The sequence below is a fragment of the Aquarana catesbeiana genome, linkage group LG04 (genome assembly GCF_042186555.1).
Source record: "Aquarana catesbeiana isolate 2022-GZ linkage group LG04, ASM4218655v1, whole genome shotgun sequence".
NCBI classification, from domain to species: domain Eukaryota; kingdom Metazoa; phylum Chordata; class Amphibia; order Anura; family Ranidae; genus Aquarana; species Aquarana catesbeiana.
The window spans coordinates 194,712,294-194,727,302 of NC_133327.1; the positions used below are offsets into that span (position 1 = coordinate 194,712,294).

The following is a 15,009-nucleotide window of genomic DNA, read 5'->3' on the forward strand; positions in this document are numbered from 1 at the left end:
TCCAGTGAGGAGATCAGTGAAATATAGGGTCACAAAGGTGTTTAATTCAATGTCTCTTAGTGGTATACAGTACATGAATGAAACAAATCGATGTATTGTGTTTTATCTTATTTAACTATTAAGATTTTCATATATAATTCCTGCTGGATGAGAATGAAAGGAGTAATACAAAAAATACAGCCCAATTGTAAGATTACAGATGATAGTTTTAGTCCAAACACAACCCTCAGTAGCTTAAAATGTGTCAAAACCAAAAATGTCATATATTTAGGCTTACTAGTGGTTTATATTTTTTTTTTTTTTTTAAGGCTTGTTCTTCTTCATTTTCACCTGGCAATCCAGTGAACACTTTCTGCTCTAGGGTGGCTACACTCACTCTATTGTATTAATAGTCATGGTTATCACCAGGGTTGCCAACTGTCAGTAGATTCACAGACGGTTTGTGAAATCCATGATTTCTACATCTGTCCATGAATGTCCATTACGGATATGCAGACTTCATGTTCGTGTAGCGCTGGTAGATTTACAATCTACCGCAGGTTAGGTAAATTTAGTAAACTGTGTGTTAGGAAGGTTAAAATTTCGCCTCTGTTCCAGCTTGGCTGACGTTGTGTGTGCTTCTGTGCTGACCGGTGGGTGTCGCTGTTGCTACTGGTCAGTATTGGAAAGGCAACGTGTCAAAGTGTATAGATGCTCCTCTGTCTCCACAGACAAGCTCGGTGGAGGTGGTCCTCCGAGTTGCATTCTGGGAAGAGGGTATTTATGGGACAGATGCCATGTTCTAAGGGTTTTTTTTTACAGCCACCTGCTGGCCCTCCTGGCCTACAGGTATGCGTTAAGGAGCTACCTCGTGGTCCTCCGATCAGGAGGCCCATGATGCTACGGCGCAGGGGCGGGTCCAGAGGCTTGTCTGGGGCCTACCACCGCAGCCGAGGAATGGTCCTGAGCTGTCGGTCCTGTGTGACCAAGCTGGACAGCCGAGGAGATCCCAGGGGAGGACCCGACTTGGAGAGATCACGCAGCATGCTGGTCTATAGAGGGGCCTGGTGACTCGGCTGGAGGACGTATCCAAAAGAAGTAACCATACAGCATAGTGTTGTCAGTTCGGCTTAAAGGTTCAGGCACTGTATCTGACTGTTCACTGCAGAAAATCTGATACATCCTGTGGCAGAGGATTGTGCAGATTTACCCCCCCCCAAACTAGTCTGTGGCAGAGACTTTAGATTCGTGCTGCGTACTGGCTGCTAGACCGGTGAGAGAGACATTACTTTGATTTCTGAGTCCACTACGCCTGTTCCTGTAGTACCTACTCAGAAGAAAGCGGGCTATGTGAAGGATTCCCGCGGCCGTGGTCGAGGACTACCCCAGAGGTTACCTGAGCCGGAGCTACCAGAGTCTACGCCTGGGACGGGTAAGCCACTGTCGGGGACTGTAAAGAAATATTTGCCAGCGGAAGAATTGAGAGACTCGGAAATAGAATCCATGTCGGATCTTTCCGGGGATGATAACTTGTTTGAAACCATGTCGCAAGAGCTATTGTGGTCACAAGGCGAAGATGTTGCCTCCACAATGACCCTTCCTGAATGGACTGCCATGAGTTCTGGGAAGACGTCACCCTGTGTGGAGACGCACAGTGCTGTTGCTGGGACTTTGTCAAAAGTTATTGATTCGCTACAGACACTGGCTGGGTCTATGGTGAAAAAGTCATTAGATTCCTGTGTACCGCCTGGTATGGGAAAAGACAGATCTTTGCCAAAACTTGCTCGCTTGCAAAAGATGTTAAACAAGCGTGTGGATGCAGAGTATGGATTGGAGTTCCCCTATGTGCCCCAGGATGTCATGCGGGAGATTGAAGCTAATCGGGAACTTTGGTACAGTGACGCTGTTTGGGACTACTTGTCTGTGCCTAAGCCCTTTAGAAAGATTGGATGTTCTGTCCGGATGGATGAACGCTTCAACGGATGCTTTGTACATTGAAACTATGGTCGGCATATCTATGCTGATAAAGTGGTAATCTGCAGACCGGGAAAGGACATTGCTGTGTACTTTATTACCACTGTAGATAAAGAAGGAAAATATGTGACTTTACCAGATCCTTGGTTTTACTGGTAAGTATGGACACTATTACTTTGAAGTTACCTAGTTAGATAGCGACAGGGTAAAGAGATCTGCGTGGTCAAGATCTACAGATCCTGTTCTGTGCTCAAATCCAAGGACTTCTGTTTGCTAGCCGGATTTCTTTTATAAAAAAGGTTCTTACCCAGGGATGGACTCCTAAAGTATATATATTTTTTCTAACATAAATCATAGGAAGAGAGTCTCATTTTAAATGAGGCTTTGCTCCTGGTGTTACGCAGTATGTATATATATGTGTGTTTAAATATGTTTCTTTTTCAGGGATCATTGGATCATATGTATAGCTGGGAGGCTTTTCAGCTAGCTAGTTAGTGAGGATGTGTACAATTATATTGTGGTTTTGTTCGCGGCTGTGAACATAATGTTTTATAAGATATAAGTCTCATAATGTCTTAATACTGTCTTTTCTCTCTCTCTTTGCCTATCTAAAGTTATGAGAAACTCAAATGCTACTCTCAGGCTTGAGAGTTACTGTTACTGTGTTAAGGACAGACGTTGGGGACAACGTCTATTGTAGTAGGGGGAGTATGTAGCGCTGGTAGATTTACAATCTACCGCAGGTTAGGTAAATTTAGTAAATTGTGTGTTAGGAAGGTTAAAAGTTCGCTTCTGTTCCAGCTTGGCTGACGTTGTGCGTGCTTCCGTGCTGACCGGTGGGTGTCGCTGTTGCTACTGGTCAGTGTTGGAAAGGCAACGTGTCAAAGTGTATAGATGCTCCTCTGTCTCAGAGACAAGCTCGGTGGAGGTGGTCCTCCGAGTTGCATTCTGGGAAGAGGGTATTTATGGGACAGACGCCATGTTCTAAGGGTTTTTTTTTTACAGCCACCTGCTGGCCCTCCTGGCCTACAGGTATGCGTTAAGGAGCTACCTCGTGGTCCTCCGATCGGGAGGCCCATGATGCTACGGCGCAGGGGCGGGTCCAGAGGCTTGTCTGGGGCCTACCACCGCGGCCCGAGGAATGGTCCTGAGCTGTCGGTCCTGTGTGACGAAGCTGGACAGCCGAGGAGATCCCAGGGGAGGACACGTCTTGGAGAGATCACGCAGCGCGCTGGTCTATAGAGGGGCCTGGTGACTCGGCTGGAGGACGTATCCAAAAGAAGTAACCATACAGCATAGTGTTGCCGGTTCGGCTTAAAGGTTCAGGCACTGTGACTGACTGTTCACTGCAGAAAATCTGATACATCCTGTGGCAGAGGTTTGTGCAGATTTACCCCCCCAAACTAGTCTGTAGCAGAGACTTTAGATTCGTGCTGCGTACTGGCTGCTAGACCGGTGAGAGAGGCCTATCCAGACAAGCAAAGAGTGTGTCCCATAAGGGGAGTGCATTCCACATAATTATCTGAATTCTACAGGGACATTTGTCGCTAAGATTTTGCAAGAAGATATTTGAGTTTCCCCTGAGAGTTTCCTTTTCCGCCTCTTTCCTGCTACTTCCTAAAGTTTGTCTGTTCAATAAAGCATTGAAAACGTACTCCAGTGTTGGTACATGTAATGTCCAGAAGTAAACTCAACGGAACCCCTAGACCGGTGCCGGTGAAACCAAGGGAAGCAAGGTGAAGGTAACAGACCTGCTTAAACCAGCAGCTCCACTGTGAGTTAGTGCTACATTCGTAATGGACATTCATGGGCAGATGTAAAAATCATGGATTTTACAAACTGTCCGCGAATTTACTGACAGTTGGCAACTGTGGTTATCAACCATGTTGAACTTCAAATCATGTCCTCCTCTCATCATCTCCATTACATACTTGATAGGGGGATAAGTGGCTTACAGAAGAAAGAGAACCTTTATGCTCTCTGTTAGTTCACAGTGTGGGGAAATTTACCAAAACTGGAGTACTCAGGATCTGGTGCAGCTGTGCATGGTATCCAATCAGCTTTTAACTTCAGCTTGTTCAATTTAGCTTTGACAAAAAAAAAACTGGAAACCTTGCATTTCTGCTGTTAAGGTTTCAAACTCCTGTTGGGTTTTTACTGATTGCGACAAATTAAACAACACCACACAAATATCTTATAGACCCATCTACACTGGTGGGTGCATGGCTAGACTGTGACACTGTATAAATCCAAAACACTGAAAAGAGCCAGCACGCCAACATGAAATCCATAGTGACTGTTTACTGGAGTCCCATATCAGCACAGAAACAGTGGGCTTGATTTACTAAAGGTGAATAGGTTGTTCACTGTCCAAGGGAATTTTTCCAGAGAGCTCTCCTTACTTACTATCACACTTGGTTTTACCAATGGTATTACAATGGTTTCACCAGATAGGAAGTAAGTGAAACCTAGCATTCAGGACACTGACAGCAAAAAAGGCGGTGATGATTCTAATCTTTCCCTACTCAATCAAAATAATGAATTCTCTTGAGTCAAATGGTCTGGTAGTGCACCTTAGTGCATGGAATAATGGGTCTGATGTACTAAAACTGGAGATTGCAAAATCTGGTGCAGCTCTGCATAGAAACTAATCAGCTTCCAGTTTTTTTTTTTTTGTTTTTTTTTGTTTTTTTAGTCAAAGCTTAATTGAACAAGCTGAAGTTAGAAGCTGATTGACTACCATGTACATCTGCACCAGATTTTGCTCTCTCTACTTTTAGTAAATCAACCCCGGTGTGCCAATTTTTCCAAAGCAGTGCAACACAAAGCACAAATAGATTACCCCTGTGCTTTGGATTGAACTTAAATGCACATGCGTTGCAGGGCACCAGCTAGGTGCCCTAGGTCTGTGCACTGCAACTACTGAACCTCACAGTTCTGAATGAGCCCTAAGACTTGGTTCACACAGGGACGACTTGTCAGGCGACCTAGTCGCCTGACAAGTCGACTCCTATTCTGTACCGACTTAGAGAAAGGTTCCTGTACGACTTTGGGGGCGACTTGGGGCGACTTGCATAGACTTCTATACAGAAGTCGTTTTGCAAGTCGCCGCGGAAGTCGTTTGCAGGTCGCCTCGCTGAGGCGACCTGCAAGTCGTGCCGCCCGTGTGTGAACCGGGTCTTAAGAAAACCTGCCGTAACAGACATAAGCAGGCTGTCATTACCGATCTCATTTGAAAAGGCTAATTGCTTGGCTTTCTCTGATTTCAATACTTTCTGAGTCACTAACCTTGAACAAGCATGCAGAAAACCAAGGCGGAGTGAGGCTAGAACTCTTGATCTACATACTTCTTCTAGATCAGTGATTCACAATCTCCATTCTTCAATTTTTTGATGCTTCGATTTAAAGGACCCATTGATAACAGTGGTGACAAGTCATGATTTTTGATAATCACCATGAAAACAAGCCCAGAAAGGTGTGAATCCAGGCTTTCAGAACATAATCAGCAGTGACAGCCCTCATGCTCCTGTGTCTGGCTAAGGAGATATGCTAGTCTGGATATTTGCAGCCCCCCCGCCCCCCAGCTTCAGAGACAAAAATAATAGGTGATATTCAGAGAGCTAAACAGTTCTGTCATTAGAAACTATTGAAAAGTGCAGTTTTTGTTTTGACTGAGAAGAGATCTAAAAATGAAAGAGACTACTGGGCATATTATCATGTCCATCTAGCAGGATTTACGGCTGCTTTATTGTGAATGTTTTGTTAACATTTGGTGCCATCTAGTGGTAATAATGCAATATTAGTGTTAGATGAAAAACATTTTCAATTACAGAGAAAAGATCCATTTGGAACTTTGTCTTGACGAACACAGCTTTTGTAAGCACCAGGGAGCAATTACGGTAATAAATAACTATTTCTCAAAAAGTGAAACTGAAATTAGGAGCACAAATTCAACTGTCAATATTATAACATACAATGGAGGATTGTACACATCAAAGAAGTGACTGATATCAAAAGTTTTTTATGTCCCTACTTTAACAATAGATTGACAGATACAACAATCAGACATACACTATATTGTCAAAAGTATTGGGACGCCTGCCTTTAAACCCACATGAACTTTAATCCCAGTCTTAGTTCGTAGGGTTCAATATTGAGTTGGTCCACCCTTCGCAGCAATAACAGCTTCAACTCTTCCACAAGGTTTAGGAGTGTGTCTGTGGGAATGTTTGATTATTCCAGAAGAGCATTTGTGAGGTCAGGCACTGATGTGGATGAGAATGCCTGGCTCGAAGTCTCGACTCTAATTCATCCCAAAGGTGTTCTATCGGGTTGAGGTCAGGAGACTGTGCAGGCCAGTCAAGTTCCTTCACCCCAAACTCACTCATCAATGTCTTCATGGACCTTGCTTTTGTGCACTGGTTCAAATCATTTGGTGGAGGGGGAATTATAGTGTGGGGGAGTTTTTCAGGGGTTGGGCTTGGCCCTTTAGTTCCAGTGAAGGGAACTCTTAAGGCTTTAGCATGCCAAGACATTTTGGACAATTTCATGCTCCCAACTTTGTGGAAACAGTTTGGGGATGGCCCCTTCCTGTTCCAACATGACTGCACACCAGTGCACAAAGCAAGGTCCATAAAGACATGGATGAGCGTGTTTGGGGTGGAGGAACTTGACTAGCCTGACCTCAACCTGATAGAAAACCTTTGGGATGAATTAGAGTGGAGACTGCAGGCCAAGCCTTCTCGTTCAACATCAGCGCCTGACCTCACAAATAAGCTTCTGAAAGAATGGTCAAACATTTGGGGACAGCCTTTACAGAAGAGTTGAAGCTGTTATAGCTGCAAAGGGTGAGCCAACTCAATATTGAACCTTGCGGTTTAAGACTGGAATGCCATTAAAGTTCATGTGTGTGAAAAGGCAGGCATCCCAATACTTTTGACAATATAGTGTATCTTTATGACCACCCGTCTAATATTAAGTAGGGCCCCCTTTTGCCATTAAAACAGCCCACTGACCTGTAAAGGCATGGACACCACTAGACCTCTGAATGTATTCTGTGGTATCTGACAGCAAGCTCCCAGTAGCAGATCATTAAAGTCCTGTGGGTTGAGGGGTGGGGCCTCCATGGATCGGACTAGTTTTTCCAGCACATCCCATAGATGCTCGATTGAGATCTGGATAATTTGGAGGCCAAATCAATACCTCAAACTTGTTGTGCTCCTCAAACCATTCTTGAACCATTTTTGCAGTGTGGCAGGGCCATTGCCATCAGGGAACACAGGGGTGGTAGGTCGGTGGTACATGAACATTACCCAAAGCATCACACTGCCTTTGCTGGCTTGCCTTCTTCACATACTGAATCCTGGTGCCATCTCTTCCCCAGGTAAGTGACACATGTGAACCGGGCCATACACATACTATAACTAGAACAAACCACCTTCTTCAATTGATCCGTAGTCCAGTTCAGATGTTCACGTGCCCATCGCAGGTGATTTTGACTGTGGACATGGGTCATGGGCACTCTGACTAGTCTGCCGCTACGCAACTCTATACACAAAAAACTGCAATGCCAATTTTTTTTCTGCTTTAAAAACATAAACTTCATGAACAACATGTTTACTTGATGCCTAATACAGTATACCCCACCAAATATCTGATGCCATTGTAACAAGATTATCAATGTTATTCACCTAACATGTCAGTGGTCATAAAGTTATGATTGGTGTATATATTGTTTTTTTTTTAGAGCCCTGATCATCTAGATCGGTTAATGAAGCAGATCCATCTAGAGGCTTCCTAAGGTGCAGCAATGATCTACACATTGAACAGACAAAACATATAATTAAACTTCTCAACATGCACCACACCATCCTGACTTATGAATTATTACACATTTGAATAAAAAAGCTAGGGCCATTCTTGTTCTGAGGCAAATTTGAGAACAGTAAATCAGCTGGTGCTCTCCAAGGATTGCAAGAGATAAGGGCCTCACCTTGTCACTTGACCTATAGCTGCTTATTGCTTAAGGTATTATTAACAATTATAGGTGACTTTGTAGGAGTAGCAGTGGAGATCAGAGTAGCGGTAAAGGTAAGTAAAGGAAATTACGTATATGCCTTATAGGCTTGTGGTTAAGCACTTGTTGTGTGAGGCAGCTTTTCAGAACTTCCTGATTCTTGGCACAGTTGCGTAGATTTGCTTTGTTTGTTGGCTTTGTGTTGGACCAGGCAAGGCTTTGGAGGCATCATAGTTGCATTGTTTGGTGGATGCTTTGGCTGGTCTTCCTTGTGGCAGATCTGTTTTTTTCAATGAAAATATGCGTGTCTAGTAGAGAGCAGGAGGTGCTAAGGAAAAGTTGGACATTTAAATTTCCCAAAAGATTCCTTTAATTTCCCCCTCTAACACATCAATTAACCTATGTCAAAGCATTTAATACATAAAATGTAAAAACACTTAACCTGACCCTAAAACCAAATCCTCGCTCAAACCCTAAGCTCTCGCCCTAACACTTGACTCAATCCCTAAAGTGAACTCTTAGCACCTAACCAACTCTAAGCTGAGCCCATAATACATATCCTCCACCTTAACACTTAAGTAACCGTAACCCCCTCAATCCCCTGATTCATAACTCCTTTAATCCCTGACAAAAACCTATGTTAACACTAAACGTACCTTTTCTGCAATATGATTATAGTATCCTGTGCAAGAAGAAGCTACACAAAAAACAAAGTCCCATGCCAAAATCTACATGTGTCCAACTGCTGGTGACAACTGAGCAAATTATTTCTGTGTACCGTAACCAGTGGGATTCTGCAACTCAACCTGAATGGTACTAAATGTACAAAAGTGCATCCTATGGTCCCTGATTACATTCATTACCATTTGAATAGATATTAGATGATAGTTTCCTGATCTGGCCTCTTTTGGTTGGATCAGGAAATGATCCGGCATCAATTGGCCAGCACACAACAGCTTTTATTCTTAGGGAGCAACGCAATTGGGCAGATTACTAAGGCTTGCCTGACTGCTATAGATTTACCCAGACCTGAGACTGTCTGAATGAAGCTTTCCTTCCCCCCTCTGTTTGACACAAACAGGAGGACTCATTTAAAAAGTGTATTCTTGTTTAGGTATAAAAGTAGCCCAGAAAACATTGTGAGATGATTGGATCATACATACTTGTCCCACGGACAACGTATGAGGAAACGCGCAGGGCGGAGCGACGTGCTTATGTCACTACGATTGTAGAGTCCTGGACGGACGGGTGTTTTATACTTTGGCGGCCGGCATACTGATTTTAAGCTGCGATGTTTGGATTTCCTTGATGTAAGTACAATTTATGGTTTATGAATAAAAGTTTTTTAAGGATCTTATGCTATGTGGTGCCTTCTATATTTTTGGGTACTACCAATGACCATATTGTCTGGATGACCGATTTGCATGCCGCAAGAGGACTGTCAGATGATACTTAAAGGGCCTGGCTGGTTTTATAGCCACAAGAGATATTGACCGACCGTGATAGGAGGTCTATGAAAGCTGGTAAGCAAGCACTTTGTTCATTGCGGTAGTGGGTCTTTCTATGGATTACACACTCCAAGGTGGTGGAAGGGTGTTATGTGGACTAAGAAGATATATCACTATATTACCCATGGACTATATTGGATCACTTTTCATTTGGTGTACACATCTAAACCGCAATAGAACAACTCTGTTAAAGTTTATACTTGTCCCACTGTTCACTAATGTCTATGGCCAGCTTTACGCCCATGTATGAATATGTTATTTGTTATTTTACTGGCGGCTTTCATTCTTATATTTATCTTAGAAGTTAATAATTACATGCTAACCAGGTTATAAATGTGTCTAGAGAAACTGCTGTATCTACTCATTTATTGATTGTTTCTTGTGACACAACTTCCTTTATCTTAAAAGCAGCAAACAGGAGATATATATGATACACATTAATGGGTCCAATGTATCTGTTATGATCAACTGCTTATAATATAGCTTTACACATAATAAAGATTCAGCCACGCGGTGCGTTCAGCTGGTTCTACGCAGGCTCTATCCAAGGACACTGAGCAAATTGTTCCCAATGTGCCCACTTTACACCATACAAGAATGGGTTGGTGTGCGTTGCATAAAAATGCAGCATGTCCACATTTTTATGCTATACAACAATCAACACCTCACAAGTTGTGCATAGTGGAATGAAGTGTTTTTGTCAACTTTCAATAAAGTTAAAAAAAGAAAAGATATGAAAACTGTGCAGTGTAGGTTCACATATTACAACATGGGTGCACAACACACACCAGCACACGCCCAAGGAACCAAAATGTATCCACTTCGAAAATTACATTAAAGTGTAAACAAAGCTTTGTTTTGTTTTTTTTTCGTTTTTAATAAAGTGGAGACAGATTACAATGCCTCTCAGGTTGTACTGCTCTCCAGGGTTCCATTGCAGTGATTTCCCCTTAGGCCACATACACACAGCCGAATGGCAGCTGCCAGAATTATTAGATTCTTGCTGGCGGTTATAAAAGCTGCCTATATGCATTGTAGGCGACCAGCAACAGCTGTCAGATTTGTACTCTGCTCAAATCAATGCCTGCGCTACTGCCGTGGTATGTAACCTCTCATCTAAGAAGGTATGTGCAAATAGAGCCTCCATTCAAACCTGGATACAACCACTGTGCATACAGGGATGGCGTTTCTGCAAAGTCTGAGCCGTACACAAACTGGCCACAGCTAATCAGCCAGTTTGTATGCATCTATAGCACACAGGGGTTGATTTACGAAAGGGAAAAAGACTGTGCAATTTGCAAAGTGCAGTTGCCCTCTGCAAGAGCAGTTGCTCCAGAGCTTAGTAAATGAGCAAAAGCTCTGCTGACTTCCATCATCCAATCATGTGCAAGCAAAAATGCTGTTTTTTTTTTTTATTTTCCTTGCACAGGATTGGGTACTCTTTGCAAAGTCAAGCCTTACCTCATTTACTAAGCTCTGGAGCAATTGCACTTGCAGAGGGCAACTGCACTCTGCAAAGTGCACAGTCTATTTGCCTTTAGTAAATCAGCCCCACAGTGTTGCTTCATCCTGAGGAGACATTTAGCTGCCCCTGAACACAGAAAACTATTTACAGATATGCACCTATAAATGCAGCCTCACTCACTGTCCCGGGGGCAGCCTTCCCCAAACTGGAAGTGAGGAAAACAAGCAACACAGGAAAAAAAGTAAAAAAAAAATTAAGTTAAAGGGGTTGTAAAGGTGAGTGTTTTTTCACCTTAATGCACCTGTCAGTGACCGGCCCCCAGCCGGTTAAAAACAAGTGAAAATTTCAAACATTCTTTCATTGAGCGAATGTACAAAGATTTTTCGTCTGAATATTCTCATCTGAAAATTGATCCGTGTGGCCAGCATAAGGCTCGGTACACACCTATTCAGTTTGCTTTTGATCTGTTTCTGCAGCTTTTTGCTGTGCGTTTTGATTTTTGCGCATGTGATTTTGCTGCGATTTGCGTTTTTGCATTTTTTTTTGGGCCAATTTGTTGTTGGGCAATTAAAAAACACAAATTGCTGCAAAATTGCATTACATGCTTTTCTGCAGCTTCTCCATTGAAGTATATTCCATTTAGTATATTGAACCAAAAAAGCACCGTTTTGCGTTAAAAAAAAGTCCCTGACCCTTTCCAAATAAGCAGCGGCTGAAAAAAGCATAGGTGTCAACGTGTCCCATAGGAAACCATGTGCGTTTCTGCAAAAAACACATAGACGTGAACCAGGTCTAAAACGTTTATTAACCTCCCTGGCGGTATGATTATTTCGGATTTTAGGTGCTGAAAGCGGTACAATTATTTTGCATGGAAATTTGGCGTTTTATATTGTAGGCCTGTAATTCTTAACAATAACACACTTAGATCTGTCCAAACAAGAGTCTAGTAGATATCCCAGGTATGATGAAGTTTGAAACACAAAAAGATAAATTATAATATAATAAATAAATATAAATAATTCAAAAAAATAATAATATAATAATAATAAAATAAATTTCCCCACGATTCACTATCGCTCAATTCTGCAAGTGTTCTAATTTACTATCGCTGTTTTCTAGCTGGTCTAAAGCCACTTTTGACATAAAGGGACACTTTTTGGTTGCTATGGACAATCTCCAGTTTCCAGGCAGAAAGAACAGTATATATGATATAAAACTGCATGCAGGGCATGGGCCAAAGCACTGGGGACAAAAGGGAAGTGAAATAATTTCATACAGTACTGTAATCTGTAAGATTACAGTACTGTATGTGCTATGGTTTGTACATTTTTTTTAATTTGCCGCCAGGCTCCGCCCCCGTGCGTCGCGACGCCCGCAGGGAACGGAGCCTGGCACAGAGAGGCTTCGGAGGAGACAGAGCCCGCAGACACCGCAAGGGACATCGCAGGATCCTGGGGACAAGGTAAGTAACGCCGCACCAGGATCCTGCAATGTAATCCCGAGTGTGGCTCGGGGTTACCGCTAATGGGACTGAAATTTAACCCTGAGCCACACTCGGAATTACCGTCAGGGAGGTTAACATAATGGGGTTAAAAAAAACTAAAATTAGCCCTTTATAGTACAAAAAAAAAAGCAAATAATCACTACTGTAAGGGGTTTATTTTTTTACTGTAGAACTGTGAAAGTAATATTTACAGTAGCAATTATTTGCTCTTTTTGTACTATAAAGGGCTCATTTTAGTTTTTTTTTAACCCCATTATGTTACTGGCCGATTAAGCGATTATGAAAATAGTAATCGATTAATTTCATAATCGATTAGTTGTCGATTAATCGATTAGTTGTTTCAGCCCTATTTTTATCTATTTCATACAGAATCCAAAAGTAGGTAGAAGAACGTTCAAAAGCTTCCAGGTACATTAGGACCCAATACACACTATTAGATTTTCTGCAGATTTTTGTCTTCAGATTTACCAAAACCATATAATTTGAGGTCAAACCTTTAGGAGTTTCAATTTGTATGCAAATCAGGCAGGTTCTTGCACTACATGGTTTTGGTAAATCTGAAGACAAAAATCTGCAGAAAATCTAATAGTGTGTATGGGGCCTATGTCAGGTAGATCTCAGGGACTGGGGGGACTGACCCTTTCATTGGGAAAAGCACAACTGACTACCATAGCACAGTTCGATCAAATTTTAAGGGTACTACTTCTATACAAGACATTACCATTGACCACTGTGTTATAGTGCTCTGAGTACAAACAGAAACAATGGAACAGGTTTTGTTCTTTGTAAGCAGAGATAAGAATAGACAGGCTTTACCATGAAATGCTCCATTGTCTGCCAAGAAGTGTCTGCAGTATTGCAGGGGCCGATTCCTCTCCAAATTCTGGTAGCTCATTTTTCACTTTTGTTGGGAGTCACATCCAGATTTGTCTCCTGAGAAACAGAATGATAAATTCATCAGATTACAAAATATATCACCAGAAGTTTGAAGCTGCCTCTTATCCTCTGCTTTACGGAAACCCAGGAGGACTAACAGGTTGTCTGTGAAATTAAACTCAATATAAAAGCCTGAAGTTTAGTAATTAATACATTATATGCTAAATAAACTGGGAACTGTTATACTGAATCATTTAACGACAAGCCACATTGTCAGGTTAATTTACTAAAACTGGAAAGTGCAAAATCTGGTGCGGCGCTGCATAAAAACCAATCAGCTTCCAGGTTTTTCGTCAAAGCTTAAATGAACAAGCTGAAGTTAGAAGCTGATTGGCTACCATGCACAGCTGCACCGGATCTTGCACTCTCCGGTTATAGAAAATCAACCCCATTGTGTGAATAATTCACATTTTGAAAAACAATTCAGAGAAGCAAGTCCTGACCGAGGGACAAATAGTTTCCAGTTCACCCAAAAACTGCCGCATGAATTCTACCTCTGTTCCCTCTTTCTCAATTATACTCAGACCAAACACATTTAGAGGGAAGATTGGATTCGTCTGGCGGCTGTGAAATAGTTCATAGCAAAGACATTTTGTATATCTGGCTTTCTGTATGAGGAGGGTGTCCTGAGGTCACAAGCAGGTGTGTTCCAGGATAACCTGATTACAGACAAAAGGGATTATGGTGGAACAGTCTGCATAAAAACTGAACTAATGAGCAGGTAGGCTATGCTTTCAGTATGAATCTTAAGGTTTACTTTGCAGTTTCAACTGGAACCTATCTGTAATGGGTAACCACACCTTTAAAAATGAAATCTGAGCTATACAAACATTGTCTAAATACAAGAGTTGTGTATTCCTACTTGAATCTTAATGTTCTTTGTATATGTTTTCATATCTGTGCAGTAATCCTGCATGAAACAGTTCCTGTACTTTCCCTCTGTGATAAAGCTTTTTGTAATAAAGACCAGTCACTGCTGCCTTCTCTCCTTGTGCAGTGTCTGGTCTTGTCTCTGCCCCCTCCTGTAGTCTTCTGCAGGCCGCCTATGGAGGGTGGGGCCTGCTGTGTCCCTCCCACAGCCCTCATCTCTGCACAGTGATGTCATCAATACATTTACAAAGTAATATCTAGGTCAGCAAAGACCTTCTACGCATACAAAGTGGATTTTGTGCAAATATGATTCTGTGCAAACATATCTGCTGCCATAGGGTGTGTAACATAAAACTGTGCAATTATATCACACATGATACAATTGGTTATCAATGCCCACACGTGTTTTTCTGTGTGATAGTAAAAGTAAACTATGATCATTCATTAACCACTTGCTTACTGGGCACTTAAACCTCCCTCCTGTCCAGACCAATTTTCATCTTTCAGCACTGATGCATTTTGAATGACAATTGTGCGGTCATGCTACACTGTACCCAAATGACATTATTTTAATCATTTTTTCCCCACAAATAGAGCTTTCTTTTGGTGGTATTTGATCACCTCTGCGGTTTTTATCCTTTGTTAAAAAAAAATTTAAGACCGAATTAAAAAAAAAAAAAAAAAATTTCTATTTTGTTATTAAATTTTGCAAACTGGTAATTTTTCTCTTCATTGATGTACGCTGATGAGGCGGCAC

General features: G+C 42.0%; 1 protein-coding gene across 1 annotated transcript in view; it reads right to left on the reverse strand.

The window, feature by feature from the left end:
* The window catches only part of PLCH1 (phospholipase C eta 1), a 392,590-nt gene that overhangs the window by 322,331 nt on the left and 55,250 nt on the right, over positions 1-15,009 (reverse strand). The window contains exon 2 of the mRNA XM_073626065.1: positions 13,263-13,379. Within this exon, the coding sequence (XP_073482166.1) occupies positions 13,263-13,341 (79 nt within the window). The 5' untranslated portion in view covers positions 13,342-13,379. The remainder of the gene's footprint in view (positions 1-13,262; positions 13,380-15,009) is intronic.